This window comes from Styela clava, chromosome 6 (genome assembly GCF_964204865.1).
Source record: "Styela clava chromosome 6, kaStyClav1.hap1.2, whole genome shotgun sequence".
In the NCBI taxonomy this organism is placed as follows: Eukaryota; Metazoa; Chordata; class Ascidiacea; order Stolidobranchia; family Styelidae; genus Styela; species Styela clava.
The window spans coordinates 14,832,730-14,859,171 of NC_135255.1; the positions used below are offsets into that span (position 1 = coordinate 14,832,730).

At 34.0% G+C, this 26,442-nt stretch overlaps 1 protein-coding gene across 2 annotated transcripts in view; it reads left to right on the top strand.

Annotated features, from left to right (window-relative positions):
- Positions 1–5,687: 5,687 nt before the first annotated feature.
- Positions 5,688–26,442, top strand: part of LOC120330789 (MLX-interacting protein-like) — a 34,070-nt gene continuing 13,315 nt past the window's right edge. For both annotated transcript variants that reach the window (XM_039397705.2, XM_039397706.2), the window contains exons 1-9: positions 5,688–6,005; positions 7,001–7,173; positions 7,788–7,882; positions 8,175–8,281; positions 10,982–11,076; positions 23,080–23,169; positions 24,786–24,815; positions 25,631–25,778; positions 26,201–26,296. In XM_039397705.2, the coding sequence (XP_039253639.2) occupies positions 5,954–6,005; positions 7,001–7,173; positions 7,788–7,882; positions 8,175–8,281; positions 10,982–11,076; positions 23,080–23,169; positions 24,786–24,815; positions 25,631–25,778; positions 26,201–26,296 (886 nt within the window). In that variant the 5' untranslated portion in view covers positions 5,688–5,953. The remainder of the gene's footprint in view (positions 6,006–7,000; positions 7,174–7,787; positions 7,883–8,174; positions 8,282–10,981; positions 11,077–23,079; positions 23,170–24,785; positions 24,816–25,630; positions 25,779–26,200; positions 26,297–26,442) is intronic.

The following is a 26,442-nucleotide window of genomic DNA, read 5'->3' on the forward strand; positions in this document are numbered from 1 at the left end:
TGTTGTATTCCTTCAGAACTGGAATATTTTGTTGGCCAAGAAGACAAATCGCTGAAGTTTTATTCTATTCAATAAAAAATATGAACGCTGCCATTCATCTAAAAATCGTCTGTTTTTTGTGTCTAGTTTCCGTTTTGTGACATCTTCAAGCTTTCTTAATACCGCTGATACTTAAAATACTGTCGTATGTAATCCTAATGCTGGTACGTATACAAAAGATATCGGTGTAATTGAATAGTTACGAAATACTCGTGCTTAAACTGTGATAATGGTGTAACAATTGACGGTATCTAAAACGCGAAAAGGTAAACACAAAAAGTGTTAAACGTATTAGTATTTATTTGCAGTTAAAATTCAACCATTTCACTTAAGTTCGGCGGGCCATTTCAAGCCGTTACGCGGACCGCGGAAAGTGAAATTTTAGGATTAGGTGTTCACCCCCTATAGGGGAGTGTAGGGAAATCACTGTGTTACACGCTTATGTTCTAATCTGAACCATTGCCCTGACTCCACATAGGGGAAAGTGGGGAAGGTTGGGACACTTTTTTTCTTTTTCATATTTTGAGCCCTTTATTCTGCACATTCATATGACTTTGCGGGATTAATGCAGAGAGGGGTAAATGTAGTTTGTATTCAGCGACTAAGAAATTCCCTTGCGACACACATCTTACCACCAAAATGCTTTGAAAAACGTTTGTCAAGTGTCCCACTGTACCCCACTTGTGGGGCACATTCGGACAGACCCTGGGGCACAATGGGTCATTCTGTTAAAATTCAACGAAGTATGCCCTTAAAAATAAGCAATCAATCAGCATAATCGTCTAAAGAACAGGGAGACCTCAAATTTGAAGATTTAAGATTTTTAAAATCAATGTTCAACCGAAATATTTCAGATATTTTACCAAAAAATTCGCTTACAAATTAAATTATTTTCTAATCCGAATCTAAATATGGAAATATTTTTGATTCTCGAATATATTTCATATTGGACCATGAGTCGAAAGATACCATAATGTTACATAAAAATACAACGCATCCATCCACTCGCCAACGTTTTAAATATTTCACAGTGGACTATAGCTGAAAGATATTAGACCAGTGATTCTCAAACTAGGGTTTGAGAGCCGCATGCGGCTCTTAGCAACCTTTCCTGCGGCTCTCGTTAATGCTTATTACTTATCGATCTTAAGATCGGTAAGTATATTGATAGGTATTTGTCTGTATGTATGTCTGTGTGTCTGTTAGATGCACGCGATATCTCACGAAAGCGAGATTGAATCTGCTCCAGATTTTGCATGTGCATTCATCTTATCTCGGACCAGAAGCCTATTGATTTTGGGCGAATTATGTCGTATAATTAGCGAGTTATCAATCAATTATTGATATAGTGATCTAGATTTTTGTAAAGCGAGAGAATTTTGAAACCCGCTGAGTGTGTGTGTGCGATGCGCAGTGCGCAAGTTACAAGAGCGGATGAATCGAAACTGCAGTTTCTGTTTTGGGGGATCCCCTAACTATCGATCGATAAGTCTTCGGTTTCCAACCGATATTCTCGTTGTTTATTTGCCGTGTTTATTTGCGTAACGTTGACTAACCTACAAGATGCACTAGTTACGCAACAGTAAACGTTTTCTGTAATCATTGGCTTGCTTCCATGGATTTTCAGTGTTTGTCGCATTCCCACATATTACCGGTATGTATAAATCAAATGCTCAATGATTAATTCTAGAGCATTTTAATTTTGTTCCAGTAATCGAAAATAGTCCCGAAATATCTGGCGATTATCTCAAGCAGCATCCTCCACGATTACGACCCGCTTTGACAAACTTATTAGAAATCAAAGCCAAATTAAATGGCTGTTAGTCTAGGGTGGGCAAAATCGAATCTTGTTTCGAATCGAATAATTTGAATATTTTTTATACATTTTATGGATCCAGAACATCAGAGGCCGATACACTATTTAGAAATTGATAAAAACATTGAAAAGTCGGCAAAAAAACTTTTTTTTTACTGGTTAATTTCATCATAATCACTGATTGTCACCGCGATCGTTTTGGCAGCGATAACCTAAAGTTGGTATTCTATATTCCCGCCCTTTCTCGTTTTTTTTGCAAGAATAAGCGGTCGCCGAATATCGAAGATTTATATTTCTAGTATATCCTAAAGTTCACATCAGCGACAGCTGTTGAATACATTAAGGGTTGATTTCAAAACCAAATTAATTTTATTCTGAGTTTAATCCTCTGCCTTGGATTTGATTTTCCCTATCACCTTGTAAATTAATTGTGCCTGTTTAAAGTGAACGGTAACCGAGATGCAGATATTTAAACGATAATTGAGTTTCTCATGCGTTTCTATGGTGTTCGTGTTATTTTAGTATTGGATAGATAAACCTAGCAAATTTACGATTGCGTGAATCCTGAATGTTGATTTAAAATAGCGATTAAATAAATTGACAACAAAGGCATTTCTAGGCCTTTGTGTCTAATAGAGGGTCAGACGCTAATTATACCTAATCATTCAAGTTTTAACGTTTTTTTTTCAACAAAACAACACCCCGATGGGTATTATACCTAAAATACTTTCTGAGTAATGCTCAATTTTCTTTACGGAATTTGCAAATTCAGCACTTCACCTAATGATTTTGATCATGTCATGCTATAAGGCTTAATTATTACTGCCCAAATGCTTCAAAATTTACCAATTGTAATCATTTTCGACGATAATAGACGCAACAATTCGTGAACGAGTCAGTGTGCATTGTCACAACAAAATTCACGATTGATTTTACGTTCTACTCTTGGCTCAACGGCCATGCATGGCTGAATAAAATGTTTACATATTCAAAACATTACTTGGCCAAGGATGGAAGGGATCACTAAATAGCTAATACAAAGTGCTTTGAATGGAGTAAGACATGACATTTCTTATCTGGTTACAACTTAATGAGTATTTTTCATACAAGTAACTCATACCAGCTTTCGAAAAAACTTTTGGTCATTTTTAAATCTATGCTATTTACATAACTAGAGTTTTCTAACGACCTAAAATAGCCTTTTACACAATGAAACGCTGAAAAGTCATTTTAACATTTAATTTCAATCAACTTTATGTTCGGTAATGCAAGAAGTGGCCAATGACATGACACCAAGCATGCGGAGGTTAAAATCTGAGATATTTATTTTAAATACCTAATCTGGTTTGATGTTTCTAAATTTACGGAACGGTCGGTACGTTTTTTTGCAAAATAAATATTTGAAACGATACGTCAATTGCAATGACAAGCATTTAACACCAAAACGCAAGGCAACCACTTTTCAATTTTTTTTTTCTGATAGCGAGCGCCTTTGGGAAATCTCGCACAATTTATCATTCAGGTGGAGACGCGCGAGTTTGGTGTCCAAGCAGAGCGGCGCAGGTCACGTGGTACCGGATATTCGAAAAGTAAAATTTTATTATTCGAATATTTCGACCAGCTCTAGTTGTTACGATGACTTGGTATTTTAAATTCGCGCTTTTAGGGTTTGTTGCTATTTTACCTTGCGTTGTTTGTGTGCGGCTCTTCATAACTTTGAGGTTTGAAATGCGGCTCTGGGACTAAAAAAGTTTGAGAAACACTGTATTAGACGGTGATTTGTCACGTTGAAAAGGCTAAGTTAGAAAAAAGAAAAAACCGGACCGGTGAAATTTTAGTTTCAACCCCCCAAAACCAATTTCACCTCATAGCTTGCGTCGCTCTTACCCGTCCGCTGTCCGTTTGCGGGGACGTTGTAACTCACCGAAGGGCGGATTGAAACATCAAACCGCGGACCGGATTCCGAATATGGTATTAGTGTGAGAGCTGATTTTCCACTGTGCCCCATGTCCCAACGTGCCCCACCTTCCCCTACTTCCGTTCGCGACCCTGAGATACAAACAAGCGAAGAAATAAAAAAGCAAACCCAGTTTCGTCAGGATTAAAAGAAATGACCAGAATTTTGTACATCATTAGCTTGGTAGTAGGCTACGTATATGTCTCTTTATAACATTGCAGACACAAACTATGGTATTCATTCAGAAAGTTCGCCAATACGCGTTCATTTTTATAACGGTAAAACGATTGCATTTTTTACTGCTACAAAACGACGTCTTGTGAACTGACTTCAGTGGTTAAATGTGCAACAACTGTGATTGCTTCATATCATTTTTTTAATTATAATAGGCGATATTACCTATATTTTCTTGATTTTAATCTTTGTGATCATATTTTGAGTGGGGTTTGGGACGGGAAAACGACGGTACAAAAGCGTAAAGCTACAGTTGTATCCCCATTAACAACAACCCAATAACAGAACGATTCATATGTACATAGCATGTCCAAAGACAAAGTGTGATTAGTGAGGTTAGCACCCGGTCACAAATATGACTGGAATGAGCTGTTAAACGTGCCGTCGCGCTTGCATTTTTGTTCTCATGTTTCTTGAATTAGGTTGAGTTCGGGTTGTCCCGGGGGAGATAAGACGACTTAATTATATGGCAAACCACAGTCGGTTACCAGTCCATGTTGGATATGGCACAAGTTTGCCAAAAATTCAGATGCATGGAATTGATGGTGGGGGAAGCCGTAACCGGCCAGCGGTTACGTGAACCACCCCATGGCGGCGAGGAGTTTGATGAGCAGGCGCAGAAAAGTCATACCGTATTGCAGTATATGGGTGTACAATTAGGGATTGCTAAATACGGTCGATGCGTGTCAAATCAGCGATGACAAAATACGGTCGATTCATATTGAATAAGGCTGGAGTCAGATAGTGCGCTGTATACAGATAACAGGTGAAAATTGCATCCAAATCACAGCGAAATATGGTCAATGTGTTCCCTATTTATTAAGCTGGTGTCAAGTCAAGTCTGACGAAACACGATCAACGAAACACGAAACACGTCTGACGAAACACGAAACACGATATTTTTAAAATGCAAGGCAACATGATTGGCTGACTAGTGTCTAGTGTAGTTTCGTACCTGAAGCACTACTAGTGGGCGTAGCATAACAATTTTTGCATATGTTAATCCTAACCCCCACCTGACTGCGCCATCCAAAAATTACGTCATTGTAACGTCACAGTGACGTAACAGAGCCCTTCGAACCATACCAACTGTCAACCACTATAGATCCAAGACGCACAGAAGATCACCCGAAATATAGCAAGCTATTTCTCTCGTTTTCTTGTCGTAACGATCCCGATATGCGAGTTCTTTATCGTCGGCGCCGATGCCATTCCGGCGATCTTAGGTATACTTTGGCAAGCTCTATGAGTGATTTTGACTTCGTGCCTTCGTGGTGAAATTGATAATTTTGTTAATATGTTGCATCATGACATATATATTCCGTGCCAGTAACATAGGTCTGTAGGTACCCAGTGGCCAGTGCAGTGTATAGTGCATTGCAATTTATGATTGGGATCTGGTTAACTATAGTCTGATAGTAGTCTACTGTAGTAGGATTCCAAATCTTTTAGGCATTTAATTCCTAATGAGGCTTTGACCAACCAGACTCTACTTTAGATTAATTAGATATACTAGATAATCAGAAACTGCTCGTATGCTTACGCAATTTATTACACATTTTGAGAGGTGGTATGCAACAGTGCAAAGGGTTTGAACAGAATATTTCTAATTTCCATGCTAAACTGTTGCCATATTTCAGATGTTACTATCATTTTATGCATTCAAATGCACATACTTACAAATGATATTCTAATATACCACTAATTAATCTTGAGAAACTGTGAATTTGTAACATAGAACATAAGATTTTTACTTGGATTATTGGACACTATGTTGGATGTAAACAAGCGTACTAAACACAATATTGAATCGATATGGATTAACATAATACATTTGGCAAATACTGGAAAAGAACTCTCTTTGTGAAAACATCATCAGATAACACTCTTCTCGGTATTACTTCAAGATGGAGGGTATGATTGCTCGCCGCTCACAAATGAATTTGAGGGAACGTAAAGGTTGGATTACATTTTATTCGTGGATTGTCATAGCAAAGCTACTGGATTTATGTTATGGTATAAGATATTGCGATAGGATGAGTTACGATGCTCTCGCACCTCTGATTACCCTGCGCGGGTTTGCAGGTTGGTGCGAGAGTATTGCTGGACTCCTCCTCGCAGTAGTGTGGTTCATGTAATCAGTTGGTCAGTTATGGCTTCCTATACTATAAAGTCCATGCATCTGTACTCCTGTTATACTAACTAGCCTAATCCATTAATCCAGTCATGGCTGTGGTTCGCCATATGATAAAGTCGTCTTATAAATATGTAAATCGTATCCTATGCTAAATAAGTCAAGGAAGAAAAACATCCAACAGTCGAGTGTAAATTATAATGGAAGTAAAAATGGAAAGTGCATTTTATCACTAAACATGCCAATGATGAAATCTAACCACTGGTATCAGATGAAAATGATGAAACAAAATTTTAGATGCTTATATGGCATTGGAGATACTGAATAGCCTATGTAAAGTTAACTTTTGGTTCAAGAACGTATTATAGGTACCGATATATATATGATATCTGATGCTAAATCAGTTTTTGCAACTCATTGTAATAAATAATAATCTAAAATAAATTGTGATTATGGTTTTCCAAAATAGTGTTTTTAATTCATATAATTGCTTATCTGTTATTTTGCACTCGTCAGACTAATATTTTCACTGCATAAAGAAAAATATAGCAATAAACTAATCACATATTACTAATTATACTATTAACATATGTACAGATTTAGAATGTAGCCAAATCCACACCATTAGCTTCAAAAATCAAATATTAAAATCGGTCAAATTTCAATATAAAAATACAATTACAATATATTTAATTTTTTTTTATCTTCAAATTTAATCGCAATTGACATTGAATATGAATTATTAATAAATGAATAATTTTGAAATTAAATTTGCTAAAATTATTTTAATTTAAATGATGGAATTTATTTTTATTCAAAGCTGAGAGCAATGGAGAAGTAATCCACTCAGGACATTTTATGATATCATCTGTAGCAGATCAAGATGATGTTGATGATGACGTTCCCCACGACAGAGATTCTCCGGTACATCATGATCAAGCTATCAGAATACGTGAAGGATATGATTTTTCGGATGTTCGGAAGGAAACACAGGTATAAAATAGCTTCTTTATCGGTTCTAACGGTAAATTTTTTAAAATTCTCGTATTTTGACCGAATGCTAGCTAAAGATGTTTGTGTTAAAAATAAGGTTGAATAGCCCCTTAAGCATACTACATTGTGTAACACAATTATAATTCCTGACTTATAATTATTATATTCTAATTACCGTAGTTATGAACCATAATTGGAGAAAAGTGATTTTTTCAATGTACATGTTAAAAGCTATCAGGAAATCTGGGCAAAAATCTGGAAAATTTTATTATACAGTATTAATAAATTTGATTATTTGAAGCTAAGCCAATCCACAGTTGATGTAGGTTGGAAAAACAGGATATGGAAACCTTCAGTAATGTTGTTTCTATTTTATGCTCAAAAAAGTATTGAGAATGGCAGCAATTATGTTTGTCTGCTATAACAATAACATTAATACCTATCGCATATGTAATAAAAATTAATCAAAAAAATTTTTTTAAACAAGATTTCAGCATTGATCTACTTTCTGTATTTATTTTCAAAATTTCATTTTAGTAGTGGAAGGTATTTTCAATGATAAGTATAGACTTTTTGTATCGTTGCCGTAATTATCTTATTGTAAATATTTGTAGAATACCTATCAGTTTGGACATCGTTCAACAAATCAAATTACTATTGATGCGTCACTATCAAGATTATTTGAATGTATGTCATTGGCATATAGAGGGTGAGTCCCATATCAGACTTCTATTCCATTTTGAGATCAGATCTCAAATTCTAATATAAAATGTAGAATATGGCTGAAATAATAGTCATCTGCTAGTAGACCAGATTCTATGATATAAATTTTTTTTAAAATGTAATTCAGTGTTTTTGAACAAGCTTCATTCTTTTTCAAAACTAAAGTGTCCACCTGATTAACTTATAAAGCAAACATTTAGATCTATTTAATGAACAAATTTGTAGAATGAAATGAAAATGTTGGGGCTTGCTTTTATTTCCACTTTTTTTGATTTTAGAGGGAAAGTTGTTTCACCGAAATGGAAGAATTTTAAAGGTTTACGTCTCTCTGTGAAAGATAAGATTCGATTGAATAATGCTATATGGAGAACATGGCACATTCAATGTAAGATATAAATTTGCCTAATACTAATTCGTAGTCTGTAAAAAGATGCACAAAAGTATCAGTTGCGTTGTCTTTATGCACCTTGAAATCATATATCAGTATACATGAATTAGAAATACTTAAACTTATTGCCAAAATTACATGACCATATTTTGTTGAGATGGTTGTTTATTTCAGCCTTCTTTTGTGGATATAAATACTACATACATTATGCTATGTCCTGCAGCAAAATTCTGCTAAGCTTTTAATTTTTAACAAAAAATCTCTGCAACATCGCCAACATGTGTTGTGCAGCAGAAGAAAAGAGTCATTGACACAAATTATATAATGTATTTCAGACTTTATTCCAAACATTTTATTATAACACAATGTATACTTATAACACAATGCATGTATACCGGTGTGTTAGGTTCATTAGAATAATCTATTGATAAAGCATAAAAAATTATGTACTTATTATCATTGGGAAATTAGTATCAACTCGTCATTATGAGCTACAATCACCAGTCTGCAGAATCTTTGTTATCGATATAAACTTTCGATAATGATTGACCAATAGCTGCAGGGGGTGTGGCATCACTTAAAAGTTTTTACAGCTAACATTCATATTATTACGGTCAGTTTCAAATTGGTTCAATTTTGTTTTGAAAACTGGTTTATGAAATTCCTTCTCCTAATTTTACGACAATGACAATGGCTTCTGTCATTTTATATCATTTTCCAGTTTGATAGTCTCAGTTCTATTCATTTTGATTATTATACAGGACAATTTTATGTGATAAACTAGCTGAGTTGCATAAAATTTGAAAATAAAAGTAAATGGCCATAAAGGTTTATCACATAGATAAAAAGAAGAACAAACAGCAGTTTCTCACAATTCACATTGTTTATAGAGTAAACAATAGATATGAGGTTGCGTATTTTTGAAAATATACAATCTTATATTGAGAGATATTTAAGCAAGCAAATAGTTTTTGAATAGTCTTTCAAAATTCATTTGTGTAATTATTGAATTGTTTTTGATGGATGTTTTTCATGGGAGTGCTGGCATAACAGCTGCATCAAACACGAGTTCGTCTGAGTTTACATTCAAATGAGTTTGTTCTTTTACCTACATGTTATTGATTTTCCACTCGACAATGGAATAGTACTACTGTGAAGCTCGTTAGAAATACCATATTTACATATTTACAGAAAAAGAAATACCATATTTAAAAAATTTTTTTTTAATTTTAAACAATCCTAAAAACACCATGATAGTTCCTTTAGTATTGGTTAATATTTTAATTTCGAGAATGAACTCTCAGCTTGGTAGTTTTGTCACGTCAGATTTTGTCTGTGCCTTAAGGCCATGATTACTACCACATTGTATTCTCTTTTACTTGGATTAATTATTACGGAACCAGAACTCGTTATTATTGTTAACCACCCAATTTGGAGCAAAGGTCACATTTTTTTTAAATTTTGTTATTAAAATTACTGTAACACAACTTTCTAGCCATAGATGCATTCTACTGACATCCATGGCCATGTTATATATTGCATATTTTCTTACTTATACAAAACATGTTGTTTTGTGGTGTCTGCGGTTTAGATTGGAAGTTGTGCAATCCTGCAACTACTCTAATGCCAACTGGTATGTTTTGTAAATTGTAATATAATTACATATACTTCTGAAATCAGCATTATCACAAATTGCATCATGTTTTGCTTATGTCTACACGTGTTCAGTAGGCTAGTGCATAAGTTGCCACCCATTATTACCTCATTGGTATTTTTATATTTCCAAGCATGGTTTTTTATTTTGTTTTTCTCAAGATTGCTCATCTTAGCAGAGTACTCAATAGGCAACCTTTTGCAAATAGGAATTAAACGTGTTTTTTTAAATTTATTCGCACTTGAAAGAGATTAACATAAATTTATGTGAATCTCTTTCAAGAGCGGATAAATTCTAAAAGATTCATAATGCAGCCATTAACAATGTTCGCTAAATTGACTATTGAGTGTTACACATATTTCGCGTTGAACAAGTAAATTGAATATTCAAAAACAACCCCAGTTACATTTATTTAGAAATGATTTTACAATTTCTTTTTCAAAGCCATTCTTGTAGTTTTAGTCCTATCAATATGCTTTTTCTTGGTTGTTCAAATTTGGATCTCACATCATATTTGCTCAGATTTGAACTTGCGTTACTAATGAAATGTATATTCAATTAAACATTCAAATAATGAAATATGATCTGAACATTCTGAAGCTATTTGGTTGATTTGTTCCCAACCTAATGCTCCTTTCTTTCTTTTACAAAACTTTTGGACCAGTCAGTGTAGATTCGTTTTGGTTTAGAAAAATGATGAGATACTGCTCTAAAAATTTGTTCAAATTAGGCTGTATATATCTTCTTTGTGGAAATAAAATTTAACTGAATGAGACGAAGATGCCTTTCATATGTTTTTCGTTTAATATTTTATTTAAATCATTCTTCGAAAGATATTTTGGAAAAACCTGACTTGCCAATCAAACTACTCATAATAATTCCACTTGATGTTTGGATTTTGTGTTTGTGTACTTTTGGGACTTTAATGAGTGTCAACCAATATAGTTTTTAAGAGGTTTTATCGGACTTTAGGCTCCCTAGTTTTTTCGAAAAACAAAACGATTCCAAATTTCCAATAGTTCATCACTAATATTTGTTTGCAGATATCATGAGAAAAAGACGCAGCAAAATATCGTTCGTTCAGTTTGCGACTCCACTTGATAATGAGTCTGACTGTGATTCACATTCAAAGCCAGAGGTATGTATAATGGAGATAATCATTGTGTAAATATTAAATATATTCTAAACCTATTGTTATCGCAGACTCACAGTATCATATTACAGCAGTGTTCACTATTAGCGCACTTTTTTGCGAAAATTGCGAAGCACTTTCGCAACTTTTTTTAGGGACTGCGAAATAGCACTTTTTTCCGATTTTGAAGAGAAATAGCACTTTTTTCCGATTTTGAATGGAATAAAAATTCAAAGTTAACAAATATTTTCGAGTATTAAGTTGACAAATAAGTAACATACTGGTACTTTTGTAACTCAATTCTGCATATCATAACGATATTTACCGGAATTCTAACCTATGAGATGCAGACATAGGAGATAAAGCTTTTGCATTAACGGCAAAATTCTTGTTTATAATATGACTATTATACAAGCACAGGGATTCCGCTTCTCCCGCAAAAAAACGCTCCCGGGGCGTTTCTTTGAACGAGAGTGGTCATGTGACTATCAATGATATCGATGAATTCAAAATGACTATAAAAAGTGTTAGTAAGGTGTTATAGTCGCTTTGGATGAATTGTGACCAAACTGCACGATTTTCAAATCAGACGAAACTTTTAGCAGCATGTCACAGATTTGCAAAATCAACAAATTCACATTAAGTGCCATTTTATTGTAATCACAATGTTGAAAGGAGGTGGCATTTTCCGTAATTTTGCGATATTTACACAACTATTTCTCATTGATATGCGAGGAGGGGTGGGCAAAATTCAATATATTTTTAAATCGAATATTTTTAAGGAGTACCGAATAAACGTGGTGGAAACATTAAAAAATCGGCAACAAAGCCTTTTTACTGGTTAATTCCGTTGTAATCTCTAATTGTTCTCGTCACCGATCGTTTTGGCGGCGATATCCAGGTTTTGGGTAATCTATATTCCCGCCCTCTCTTTTTTACAAATATGAATTCTTGTGGGTCGGCGGACATCGAAGTTTTATATTTCGGGTTTACCCGTTCATTCACATCGGCAACAGCTGTTGAAGACATTGAGGACTCAAATTAACATTTGCGCTGGCTTTAATATTACCTATCAAGATTTGTAAATTTACCGTCCCAATTTTATGCAATGGTAATATTATTGTCCATACCGTGATGCAGATATTTATTAAGAGTAAGACGATAATTAACTTTCTCATGTATTTCTATGGTGATAAACTTCGCAAATCTGAAATTGTGCCAATCCTGAATGTTGATTTGAAATAGTGATTGAATAATTCGGCTATAAAGGCATTTCTGCGTGGTCATAAGACGAGATGACGTTAATGAACAGCACTTCTTTCACAGGATATTTTACGTATGCGACTTAATGCTAAAAAGATTGGGCTCGAGTGCTTTTTTTTCGAGTGCTGGAGTGCCTAATAGAGGTCAGGCGCTAATTGTAACTAATTTCCTCAAGTTTCAACGTGTTTTCAACAAAACAATACCCCGGCGATAATTATAGCTAAAATGTTACCGAGCAATTCACAATTTTATTTATGGAATTTGCAAATTCACCAGTTTCTTGACGATTTTGATATTGTCACGCCCTAATTATTAGTGCAAAAAATACTCCCCTTCTTCCGTGGCGGTTTGACGGGTTCTTTGTTCCATTCTTCAGAAAGTTCTGACACGGGGGATATAGAATACTGAATCCGGAGGGTTGAATCCCTGTCCACTTACTGGTGATTTTCCGTTTTGAAATGCGTGAAACATTCTCTATTTTAAATTAAATGACGTTTCGCGGGCTAGAGTTCTCCCCGAAAATGATGTGTTCCAGAGGTTAGTTAGACGATAGATAAAACATTTAATTAATAATTTTCGTGAGGCCCCGTTTTCAAAAATACAAAGTTATATCGCAAAAAAATGCGTTATGATACATTTGGAATGAAACATTATTTACCGTGAATTCAGATCACATGTTACTCTCCATGACACCCGGTATCCGAAAAATACAGTTGTATCTCGAAAAATGTGTTTTGTTACATTTAAAATAAAACATTTTTGCGATTAATTTAGATCATATTTTGCTTTTCACGACCCCCGTTTCCGAAAATACAAGGTTATATCGCGAAAATGTGTTTTGTTACATTTAAAATAAAACATTTTTGCGATTAATTTAGATCATATTTTACTTTTCAGGACACCCGTTTTCGAAAATACAAGGTTATATCGCAAAATGTGTTTTGTTACATTTAAAATAAAACATTTTTGCAATTAATTTAGATCATATTTTGCTCTTCACGACACCCGTTTTCGAAAATACAAGGTTATATCGCGAAAATGTGTTTTGTTACATTTAAAATAAAACATTTTTGCGATTAATTTAGATCATATTTTACTTTTCAGGACACCCGTTTTCGAAAATACAAGGTTATATCGCAAAATGTGTTTTGTTACATTTAAAATAAAACATTTTTGCAATTAATTTAGATCAAATTTTACCTTTCACGGCAACCCGTTTCCGAAAATACAAAGTTATATCACAAAAAATGCGTTTTGTTACATTTATTTTGCATTCCCAATAAAATACATATTTTCCCTAATTAAGGTCGTCGATGAATCTGTTCCTGTCGTTCAAGCTCGACACACGTTTGGACGAGTGTGGGGCGGTTTTTTGGTCGACGATAAATTAAAAAGTTGCCACATGTTATTTGTATAACGATAATAACTGAAAATTAAGATTTCATAATAGAAGTTAATTTGTCTCAAGATGGTATTTTACGATTCCTGCCCACAGAAAATAAACACGCTGACAGGCTTGGTTATAATTGATATTCGTTTAATTTATTTTACACTATTAATTAATAAACGCGCCACACCAATTGCGACCATATAAATTGCAGTCGCATCGGTATGGACTGTATGTTTTTGGCGCTCTCACATTAATAATAATTTTCAACAAAACAATACCCCGACGGTCATTAAAGCTGAATTCGTTACCGAATAATTCGCAATTTTATTTACGGAATTTGCAATTTCAAGATCTCACTTGACGATTTTGATGATGTCATGCCCTAATTATTACTGCTTAAATGCCTCAAAATACAACAAATGTAATCATTTTCGACGATAACAGGCGCAACAATTCGTAAACGAGCCGTTATAACGAAATTCGCGATTGATTTTACCTCTCTCTTGTTTACAATTTTAACATCCCGCCGGTCATGTATGGTCGAATAAAATGTTCACATATTCGAAACATGACTTGGCCAAGGATGGAAGGGATCACTAAAGAGCTAATAGAAAGTACATACGCGAGGGTATGATATTGATATCGAGAATATTTGTGAGCATATCACAGGACGGAAATATTTTGCACCCGGCTGTTTATTGGCAGAACAACGATACGCTAAAGTTAATTGATCGAATACAGGGAAGTATTGTCTTCATGTTGTCTTTCTTAAATAATAACTTTTTCAATAAATGTTCATTTTACTTTTGCGTCTTTATTATATGTCTGGTTTTCATTTATTTTAAATTCGAAATTGTCCGAAATACTCCAACAGGTGTATAGGTACAATAATAATAGTACTTACCAAAGTACCTACCAGGGAAGTTTAATACACACGATGTGTAAAGGGCGTCGTAACTCCCGTTTATTAATTATAAATTTTTTTACATTCTGCTTAAAAAACAACGGCAGTCATCTCACGTAACTCTCGCGATCAAATCTTTTTCGTTTTGTATGGCATCGTCTTGGCGACGAATTTATTGCCGACTGAATTTTAATTGTGTTTTAGGTTAGTTAATTTCTGTTTGTTGGTTTCTAAACTTTACAAACTTGGGTAGCAATTACTATTAATGTGAGATTTGTGCATATGAACGATTGAATATCGCGACTGGATGTCCGATATCTGAGAATGCGTAATTCTCTTTCAACATTAATTTTCAGAATATCAGCGTTCATGTGGTCGAATAAAAATTATTTATCAAATGGATTGGTATTTCGAGACACTCTCAAAATTAGTTGGGATCCATTATCCTATCATTCGTTTATTTTTTAATATTCATGTTTTTCTCAAGAATCACCCTCGTTATATTTAGTGTACCTTCGCAAAAGAAAACTCTTTGATGTCATCGTTCCTATTAGTGTAATTGAAATATATGGAAACCTCGCAAGTGGCGTTGTGATGCGAATATTTGATACTAGGTCAGCAACATTACAAAGAGTGCTATTTATGAATGCTGAAAGTACATGACATTACTAAACATTTTGCCAATATATGATGTTTTCTGCCCGATTTAAACTAACTCGCACGCAAACCAAGGCACGTGGACATTTAAAAATTACTTGTCTTTGGGTAAGCTCTGAAATAGTATAATATAAATGTAAATGAGAAATTAGGTCACGCTAGCTCACGAAACGGGAGGATTTTCAAAGTGATCTTGTGTAATATTTCGGAGAAAAAGTTTGAAAAGAAAGTAGGTCAACATATCTCCTAAAACAGGGGAGTATCCTGCATAATATTTCGGAGGGAACGTAGGTTAACCTATCTTTTAAAACAGCGGGTGGCGACTTTCAAAGTGGTTCAAAATCACAAATTAATAATTATCATATTAGGTTTAGGGATGAATCGAAAAGTTGAATTTCCAGCGCACCTAACCCTAATTAGTTGATTGCTATTTATATTTGGGGGGGGGGGGATTATTTTGCACCGGATTTGTACAAACGATCCACCCTGTAACTAATATGGTTTCCAGTCGGCCTGGTGTCTGTTAGATGGAAGGAGTAACAAATGTGAAAGTCTTTGCTGTTTACGCGAATAAGCAACTGACACCGTGATACATTGCATGAAAGTTTTGTCCGCTGCAGGTGTTAGCAGATGTCATTTCGTTGCCGATGAATTGGCTTGTTTTAATTAAACATGAATTCGCTTAAAGGGAACTCGTTAACGAAAAGGCTTCTCTTTAATTCATAATATTAACCGGAGGAGCGCTTTTTCGAGTATCTATGCCGTTTTAAATGGGTTATATGAAAGGCTAGGGCCCCTAACTTGTTAAAATGGGCAAAAGCACTTTCGCACTTTTTTTTTGGACTGCGAAGCACTTTCGCACTCATAATTTGCTTAGAGTTAACACTGTATTACAGACTATATAGATAGAATCTTGTCTTTTGAAAGTGCATTAGGGATGCTATAAAAGATAATGACAATGACATCAAGTCTAAATTATTATGAATGAAAGCCTTCGTAACCTAATATTTGATTTGATTACATCTGACATATTTAATACATTTGTCTTAATTGTTTGCTAGTTTACTGCCGGCATGTTTGCAGGATTGTTTTTTCTCCCTTTTTTCTATGTTTGCACCGTACGCCTTCTTAGTTAACTTTGCACGCCCATTGTTTGCTCTCTTTGATAATGTTTATATATCAACTAACCCAATAGAGGTTGTTGGCGATTTGAGGGTCGCGTCAAAGTATTGGGTAAGACGGTAAGGTAAGAATTCGGTAATAATTATGTGGCTTTTGCTGAAATGTCCCATGCTGCGCATGCACTCTCGAGTCGATTTGTGAACCTATCCTGTACATTAGCATTCACATAATACCTTTACATGGAAAAAAATATTAGGTTATTAACAATATTTCTGCCTATCTGGAGTTATATGATTCTTGTAAAACGTTATTTCCTGAGTTGTGCGTTGTGAGATGCTTTTGAATGCATTGCGAAATACCAATCCATTTCTTGGAAATCTCTGTAATCTGCCCTTGTGCAGCCTCTAACATAAAATGATCAAATTCTTTAAAATTAACTATGACATAGACGTATGACTGGGTAGTGCTGGGACTGGCCAGCACTAAAATTGTTCGCATGAATAAATCTAGCTCATACCGGTATATCACATTATAATCATAAATCTTTTTTTTATGGGATTTAAATGTTAATAATGAAGTTATATATTTTGATGCGACCTGATTTTTATTTAAGAAAATAAATGCATTTTATTTTAACTCTGAAAACTTGGGAAACTCTCTAGAAAATATGATCATGAGTATAATTAAAACTTTCCAATTTGAAGTATTTTAAGAACTTTGAGTGTTCTTTACCTATTTTTCATAATTCCTGCGGTATATATGGTATATATATATCTTGATTAGTTGAAAGCAGTGTTAACTCTAAGCAAATTATGAGTGCGAAAGTGCTTCGCAGTCCAAAAAAAAAGTGCGAAAGTGCTTTTGCCCATTTTAACAAGTTAGGGGCCCTAGCCTTTCATATAACCCATTTAAAACGGCATAGATACTCGAAAAAGCGCTCCTCCGGTTAATATTATGAATTAAAGAGAAGCCTTTTCGTTAACGAGTTCCCTTTAAGCGAATTCATGTTTAATTAAAACAAGCCAATTCATCGGCAACGAAATGACATCTGCTAACACCTGCAGCGGACAAAACTTTCATGCAATGTATCACGGTGTCAGTTGCTTATTCGCGTAAACAGCAAAGACTTTCACATTTGTTACTCCTTCCATCTAACAGACACCAGGCCGACTGGAAACCATATTAGTTACAGGGTGGATCGTTTGTACAAATCCGGTGCAAAATAATCCCCCCCCCCCCCAAATATAAATAGCAATCAACTAATTAGGGTTAGGTGCGCTGGAAATTCAACTTTTCGATTCATCCCTAAACCTAATATGATAATTATTAATTTGTGATTTTGAACCACTTTGAAAGTCGCCACCCGCTGTTTTAAAAGATAGGTTAACCTACGTTCCCTCCGAAATATTATGCAGGATACTCCCCTGTTTTAGGAGATATGTTGACCTACTTTCTTTTCAAACTTTTTCTCCGAAATATTACACAAGATCACTTTGAAAATCCTCCCGTTTCGTGAGCTAGCGTGACCTAATTTCTCATTTACATTTATATTATACTATTTCAGAGCTTACCCAAAGACAAGTAATTTTTAAATGTCCACGTGCCTTGGTTTGCGTGCGAGTTAGTTTAAATCGGGCAGAAAACATCATATATTGGCAAAATGTTTAGTAATGTCATGTACTTTCAGCATTCATAAATAGCACTCTTTGTAATGTTGCTGACCTAGTATCAAATATTCGCATCACAACGCCACTTGCGAGGTTTCCATATATTTCAATTACACTAATAGGAACGATGACATCAAAGAGTTTTCTTTTGCGAAGGTACACTAAATATAACGAGGGTGATTCTTGAGAAAAACATGAATATTAAAAAATAAACGAATGATAGGATAATGGATCCCAACTAATTTTGAGAGTGTCTCGAAATACCAATCCATTTGATAAATAATTTTTATTCGACCACATGAACGCTGATATTCTGAAAATTAATGTTGAAAGAGAATTACGCATTCTCAGATATCGGACATCCAGTCGCGATATTCAATCGTTCATATGCACAAATCTCACATTAATAGTAATTGCTACCCAAGTTTGTAAAGTTTAGAAACCAACAAACAGAAATTAACTAACCTAAAACACAATTAAAATTCAGTCGGCAATAAATTCGTCGCCAAGACGATGCCATACAAAACGAAAAAGATTTGATCGCGAGAGTTACGTGAGATGACTGCCGTTGTTTTTTAAGCAGAATGTAAAAAAATTTATAATTAATAAACGGGAGTTACGACGCCCTTTACACATCGTGTGTATTAAACTTCCCTGGTAGGTACTTTGGTAAGTACTATTATTATTGTACCTATACACCTGTTGGAGTATTTCGGACAATTTCGAATTTAAAATAAATGAAAACCAGACATATAATAAAGACGCAAAAGTAAAATGAACATTTATTGAAAAAGTTATTATTTAAGAAAGACAACATGAAGACAATACTTCCCTGTATTCGATCAATTAACTTTAGCGTATCGTTGTTCTGCCAATAAACAGCCGGGTGCAAAATATTTCCGTCCTGTGATATGCTCACAAATATTCTCGATATCAATATCATACCCTCGCGTATGTACTTTCTATTAGCTCTTTAGTGATCCCTTCCATCCTTGGCCAAGTCATGTTTCGAATATGTGAACATTTTATTCGACCATACATGACCGGCGGGATGTTAAAATTGTAAACAAGAGAGAGGTAAAATCAATCGCGAATTTCGTTATAACGGCTCGTTTACGAATTGTTGCGCCTGTTATCGTCGAAAATGATTACATTTGTTGTATTTTGAGGCATTTAAGCAGTAATAATTAGGGCATGACATCATCAAAATCGTCAAGTGAGATCTTGAAATTGCAAATTCCGTAAATAAAATTGCGAATTATTCGGTAACGAATTCAGCTTTAATGACCGTCGGGGTATTGTTTTGTTGAAAATTATTATTAATGTGAGAGCGCCAAAAACATACAGTCCATACCGATGCGACTGCAATTTATATGGTCGCAATTGGTGTGGCGCGTTTATTAATTAATAGTGTAAAATAAATTAAACGAATATCAATTATAACCAAGCCTGTCAGCGTGTTTATTTTCTGTGGGCAGGAATCGTAAAATACCATCTTGAGACAAATTAACTTCTATTATGAAATCTTAATTTTCAGTTATTATCGTTATACAAATAACATGTGGCAACTTTTTAATTTATCGTCGACCAAAAAACCGCCCCACACTCGTCCAAACGTGTGTCGAGCTTGAACGACAGGAACAGATTCATCGACGACCTTAATTAGGGAAAATATGTATTTTATTGGGAATGCAAAATAAATGTAACAAAACGCATTTTTTGTGATATAACTTTGTATTTTCGGAAACGGGTTGCCGTGAAAGGTAAAATTTGATCTAAATTAATTGCAAAAATGTTTTATTTTAAATGTAACAAAACACATTTTGCGATATAACCTTGTATTTTCGAAAACGGGTGTCCTGAAAAGTAAAATATGATCTAAATTAATCGCAAAAATGTTTTATTTTAAATGTAACAAAACACATTTTCGCGATATAACCTTGTATTTTCGAAAACGGGTGTCGTGAAGAGCAAAATATGATCTAAATTAATTGCAAAAATGTTTTATTTTAAATGTAACAAAACACATTTTGCGATATAACCTTGTATTTTCGAAAACGGGTGTCCTGAAAAGTAAAATATGATCTAAATTAATCGCAAAAATGTTTTATTTTAAATGTAACAAAACACATTTTCGCGATATAACCTTGTATTTTCGGAAACGGGGGTCGTGAAAAGCAAAATATGATCTAAATTAATCGCAAAAATGTTTTATTTTAAATGTAACAAAACACATTTTTCGAGATACAACTGTATTTTTCGGATACCGGGTGTCATGGAGAGTAACATGTGATCTGAATTCACGGTAAATAATGTTTCATTCCAAATGTATCATAACGCATTTTTTTGCGATATAACTTTGTATTTTTGAAAACGGGGCCTCACGAAAATTATTAATTAAATGTTTTATCTATCGTCTAACTAACCTCTGGAACACATCATTTTCGGGGAGAACTCTAGCCCGCGAAACGTCATTTAATTTAAAATAGAGAATGTTTCACGCATTTCAAAACGGAAAATCACCAGTAAGTGGACAGGGATTCAACCCTCCGGATTCAGTATTCTATATCCCCCGTGTCAGAACTTTCTGAAGAATGGAACAAAGAACCCGTCAAACCGCCACGGAAGAAGGGGAGTATTTTTTGCACTAATAATTAGGGCGTGACAATATCAAAATCGTCAAGAAACTGGTGAATTTGCAAATTCCATAAATAAAATTGTGAATTGCTCGGTAACATTTTAGCTATAATTATCGCCGGGGTATTGTTTTGTTGAAAACACGTTGAAACTTGAGGAAATTAGTTACAATTAGCGCCTGACCTCTATTAGGCACTCCAGCACTCGAAAAAAAAGCACTCGAGCCCAATCTTTTTAGCATTAAGTCGCATACGTAAAATATCCTGTGAAAGAAGTGCTGTTCATTAACGTCATCTCGTCTTATGACCACGCAGAAATGCCTTTATAGCCGAATTATTCAATCACTATTTCAAATCAACATTCAGGATTGGCACAATTTCAGATTTGCGAAGTTTATCACCATAGAAATACATGAGAAAGTTAATTATCGTCTTACTCTTAATAAATATCTGCATCACGGTATGGACAATAATATTACCATTGCATAAAATTGGGACGGTAAATTTACAAATCTTGATAGGTAATATTAAAGCCAGCGCAAATGTTAATTTGAGTCCTCAATGTCTTCAACAGCTGTTGCCGATGTGAATGAACGGGTAAACCCGAAATATAAAACTTCGATGTCCGCCGACCCACAAGAATTCATATTTGTAAAAAAGAGAGGGCGGGAATATAGATTACCCAAAACCTGGATATCGCCGCCAAAACGATCGGTGACGAGAACAATTAGAGATTACAACGGAATTAACCAGTAAAAAGGCTTTGTTGCCGATTTTTTAATGTTTCCACCACGTTTATTCGGTACTCCTTAAAAATATTCGATTTAAAAATATATTGAATTTTGCCCACCCCTCCTCGCATATCAATGAGAAATAGTTGTGTAAATATCGCAAAATTACGGAAAATGCCACCTCCTTTCAACATTGTGATTACAATAAAATGGCACTTAATGTGAATTTGTTGATTTTGCAAATCTGTGACATGCTGCTAAAAGTTTCGTCTGATTTGAAAATCGTGCAGTTTGGTCACAATTCATCCAAAGCGACTATAACACCTTACTAACACTTTTTATAGTCATTTTGAATTCATCGATATCATTGATAGTCACATGACCACTCTCGTTCAAAGAAACGCCCCGGGAGCGTTTTTTTGCGGGAGAAGCGGAATCCCTGTGCTTGTATAATAGTCATATTATAAACAAGAATTTTGCCGTTAATGCAAAAGCTTTATCTCCTATGTCTGCATCTCATAGGTTAGAATTCCGGTAAATATCGTTATGATATGCAGAATTGAGTTACAAAAGTACCAGTATGTTACTTATTTGTCAACTTAATACTCGAAAATATTTGTTAACTTTGAATTTTTATTCCATTCAAAATCGGAAAAAAGTGCTATTTCTCTTCAAAATCGGAAAAAAGTGCTATTTCGCAGTCCCTAAAAAAAGTTGCGAAAGTGCTTCGCAATTTTCGCAAAAAAGTGCGCTAATAGTGAACACTGGTTGAAAGTTACAACTTTTGCTTATAATTATTTGTTTAATAAAGACCATGCGGAAAACATGAACCATGCCACGTTCGAAAGATAATCAGTCCACCCTACATTCTGCAAATATTTAACAAACGCTGTTTGCTTATTGCGGCATAACTGACGTAGTTAGTTATATAACCCAGTGTTTGTAAGTGTAACATTTCGCTCTTTCTCCTCACTTGAGTTCAACGTAAAGTCACTCAACCGAAAATCAATCACTTTTTTTCATATTTACGCAAAGTTGGCTGCATTTCACCATCATCCTACTTTTTGATGAATGTATTTAGCTTTTCATTAGTAGGGGTGCATAGAAAACCTAAAATATTGCTATTGTTTATTGAATTTAGGGTAATTTTTACAGTGATAATATTATATTAAAAAATTAAAAAAAGATGGAAATTGAAGCGTTAGACTGAATTGTTTTGGTATTTCAGGTTCAGGTTCAAATCCTACACCCACCACCTACCTCACTGTGTGTAATAACTTGGCTAAGCAATGCCAGTTTGGAAAGACACCGGTCCCTAAATAGTGGCTCTGTTTTATCCCATCGCATGTTACTTGGGATGCTCTTACAGGTCCTTGATTGAAGCAAATAATATGAATGAGTCATATAAAAAAGATCTGACCTACATTTGTCAATACTGGGCTATATTTTTTTGCATTATTTGCATTTTTTCTATTCAAATACTGTACTTTCAAAACATAGATCATTTTGACAATAGGATGTTCAAAACATATCAAATACATATAAAATTGGTTAAACTTGACTTTGCCAATAATACAGAATAACTTTGTATGAAAAGGTTGTGCTATGCTTCATTCAAAAGTTCAATAAATATTTTCAGGCTGTTGTAATGGAAGGTAAATATTGGAAACGGAGAATTGAAACTGTTGTCGCAGAATACAAGAAATGGAGAGCTTTCTTCATGGACAAGGTATAGTTGTTGCATTTGAAACTGTGTCATTAGTTGCATACATGGTTTGCATGTTTCAATTTGATTGTTATAATTTGGAAATTTTTTTTTTCAATTTTAAATGATATCTACTATACTGGTGATTGGTATGAGCTGTAACAGAGTCTGATTATATAACAGTGTGCATATGGAATTTCCATTTTGATTGCCAAATGATGATTACTAAATACAGTAATTACGGAATCTTCAATTCATAGAAACTTTTGATTGAATACACCATTAGCAGTGTTTAGATAATATTTCCTAATTTGATCACTAATATTCATATTTTAATTATTAAGTATTCCAAATTCGTTGCTATCGGAACCATTTCAATTTTAGTTATCTCGGTCTGCTGTATAGTGATGTATTATTCCAAAACTGACTGTTCACTTTACTGCTAAAAGTATTATTTTCTCTTGTACATACCAAATTTCATGTCTCAAATTTTCAGAAACAGTGCTTTCGAATTAAATCTGATGTGTGTGTTGGACAGAAATTTTCAGACAACTCTGGTTGCTTTTAGCATTGATTTTCTGATCCATTATGCTGTAAAATCATAAATTTTCTGCAAAAACTCCCAATTTTCCTATGTATACAGCAAATTTAACAGTCAGAAATTTTCACAAACGCCATTTTTGATCATCGTTAAATCTGAATGTGCTTTATAAAAAAAATCCTGCGACTTTGCCCTGTATTAAAATGATTTTATTATCAAAGTAGAAAATGGGAATTTTATGATAGTAGGAACTGCGCATGGTTGTGATGTGATGCAATCAACATGTTTACGAACGCATGATCATTATCGTACAGCGCTTCTATATTGTGTTTTCCTGTTAATAAATAACATGGAAATGTAAATAGTGGGGTTTCTGTACTGTCAATGTCACTAACTTAAACTATCGATAATTTGAATGACTTGCAAAGTGGATTAAACATGTAACTATGCAGGCATGGCCCATTTATATGATGAAGATAAATATACAATTTAACTCGATCCATATTTGAACTATTATGCTTCTAGCTCATTTCATTGAGAGAGTGTCCATGTGAAAAAGTTTTAAGTTGGGAATCGGATTTGTAAATTGTAAACACTGGCCAATATTTGAAAAAAGTAAATATGGCACTCTGACAAGATGTACGACAATATTATTTGAATATTCAATGACTTTTTGTGTTCATTGTTTAAAGTAACCCAGTTAAAACATATTCAATATTGCATATTTGAAAACGTTATTTCAGAATGTATTCGGAATACTGGGTTATTTGGTGTTGGTCTTCGTTACTTCGCTTTATGTTAATTTACCCAAATTAGATATTGAAATACAAATAATATGGTTGGTCACAGTGTTATCCCCTGTGACTGGTATGATCATGCTAACCTATATGGAGGAATACATCATTGGTAAATTCTGTATTTAACTATGTATCAAGCATGACTTGTGTTATGTATTTACAGTAATTTCACTCAAGACCTACTTACCCATTATTTTTGATAAATGTGATTTGACATACCGTTAATTAAAAATGATCGAATAATTTTCCAATCACTCTCTTCTAATTAATTCATCAAAAATTGTAATTTCTTTTCACATCAGCTTCATCAGTCCGATCATCCTGGCCTTACGGTGAGTAATTGTCTGTGTATCAGGTTAAGACTAAAATTTTTATATTTATTGTAATTATGGTTTAGAAATAATTATCGATTCAAACGTTATCAATTTGCATAAAAAAATAAAAATTTAGCAGTCTCAATAATTTGAGAGATTCTAATTTCGTATGTATTGTTAGATTTAACAGAAAATGATTTTTGGAAAAAAATTGGTGCACATTCCCAAGTTTGAAACAAACAGCACACAGCTTCTCTTTTTAGATTACTGGTATAGGTTATCGATTGTCACGTCTCCACAGACAATATTGACTTTTATTTATTGGAATCATACTCCTCTGCCATGATTTGAAAGATTCCTATACATTATTGATTAGATTACGGTTGTTGGCAACTTCTAGTATAGTCTATTATCCATTGGATAGAGACCAGTTTTTCTCCCTTCAAATTGAATTATTTACCAAAACTTGTTGATTATAACAAAATTGGACTTTCCACTTCCAGTTTTATTATGTTGTATTTGAAATGTTCCATATTTAACAATGAATTTTTGATGCGACATATTTATAATAAGTAAATTTATGTTGTTTGGCCTTACACAAGCAGCTACTGATATGTATGGAGGTACTACAATTTGGAAGAAGCCATATCTTTTCAGTTCGGCAGTTGTTTTTATTAACAACCAGACCCCCGCAGCCCGCACTCACAAATAAAAGTCAAATAACAAACCTGTTATTTAAAGTAATTGTGGCTAATTATAATTATTCTGATATGAATGTATTTATTTTGGTATAGATTTTTTATTTCATAGCATATTTTGTTTTCATTTTCTAGTGGGTTTCACACCAGTCTCCTGCTACACCGGAGACAAATATGATGGATATTATTTCAAAACAGGATGATTCAATGTTCATGGACCTTACTGATAGATTATTCAGCAGGTTATCTCAGCCTTTTCAATTCCCGAATCCAAGAGAAATAGGTCAGTTTAAGTTGTTTTGCTTTTTCGTGGGGTTTCCGTTTCTTTGAAAATAGCTGATTCATGAATATTGAATCATTAATTATTGATCATTAATTTTCTGCGCTTCATTAATATTATTTGGATCTGAAAAGATCCATGTTGTTAATGTTATAAGAATTTCCTTATTGAATTCATTTTGATTACTTTTGTGCTTGGGGAATCTACATGATAGTGGTCGTCAAAGCATTTATTTGAAAGGTATCTTCTGTTTGTCAGCTATAGTAAATTTATGTATAGTAAGAATTTTCTACAAATCATTTTTTGTCTCTATCCCTCCTTGGTTTCCCATAATGGTGTATTACATGCATCTGAGCATATTGTAAAGAAATGATAGGAAACTGGATTTTAAAATTGTGAAAATATCCTTTTTCTCAAATCAACAGCTCAACATGCAACCAACTCTGACATGATGCAACCTGGATTGTTACAACTCCAACCAACGTTTGATGATTTTATAGATCCGCTCGATGCTTTGCAAGGTAATTTGATTATAATGAGTTAATCATTGCAGTAATAATCTGCAGATTAGATTGTATTCGCTCGATTTTTGACAATCTGGTTTTGATCTACGACCCATTTTATAATAAGTCATTCTTGGAGATTAAAAACTTGAATATGATGCCAG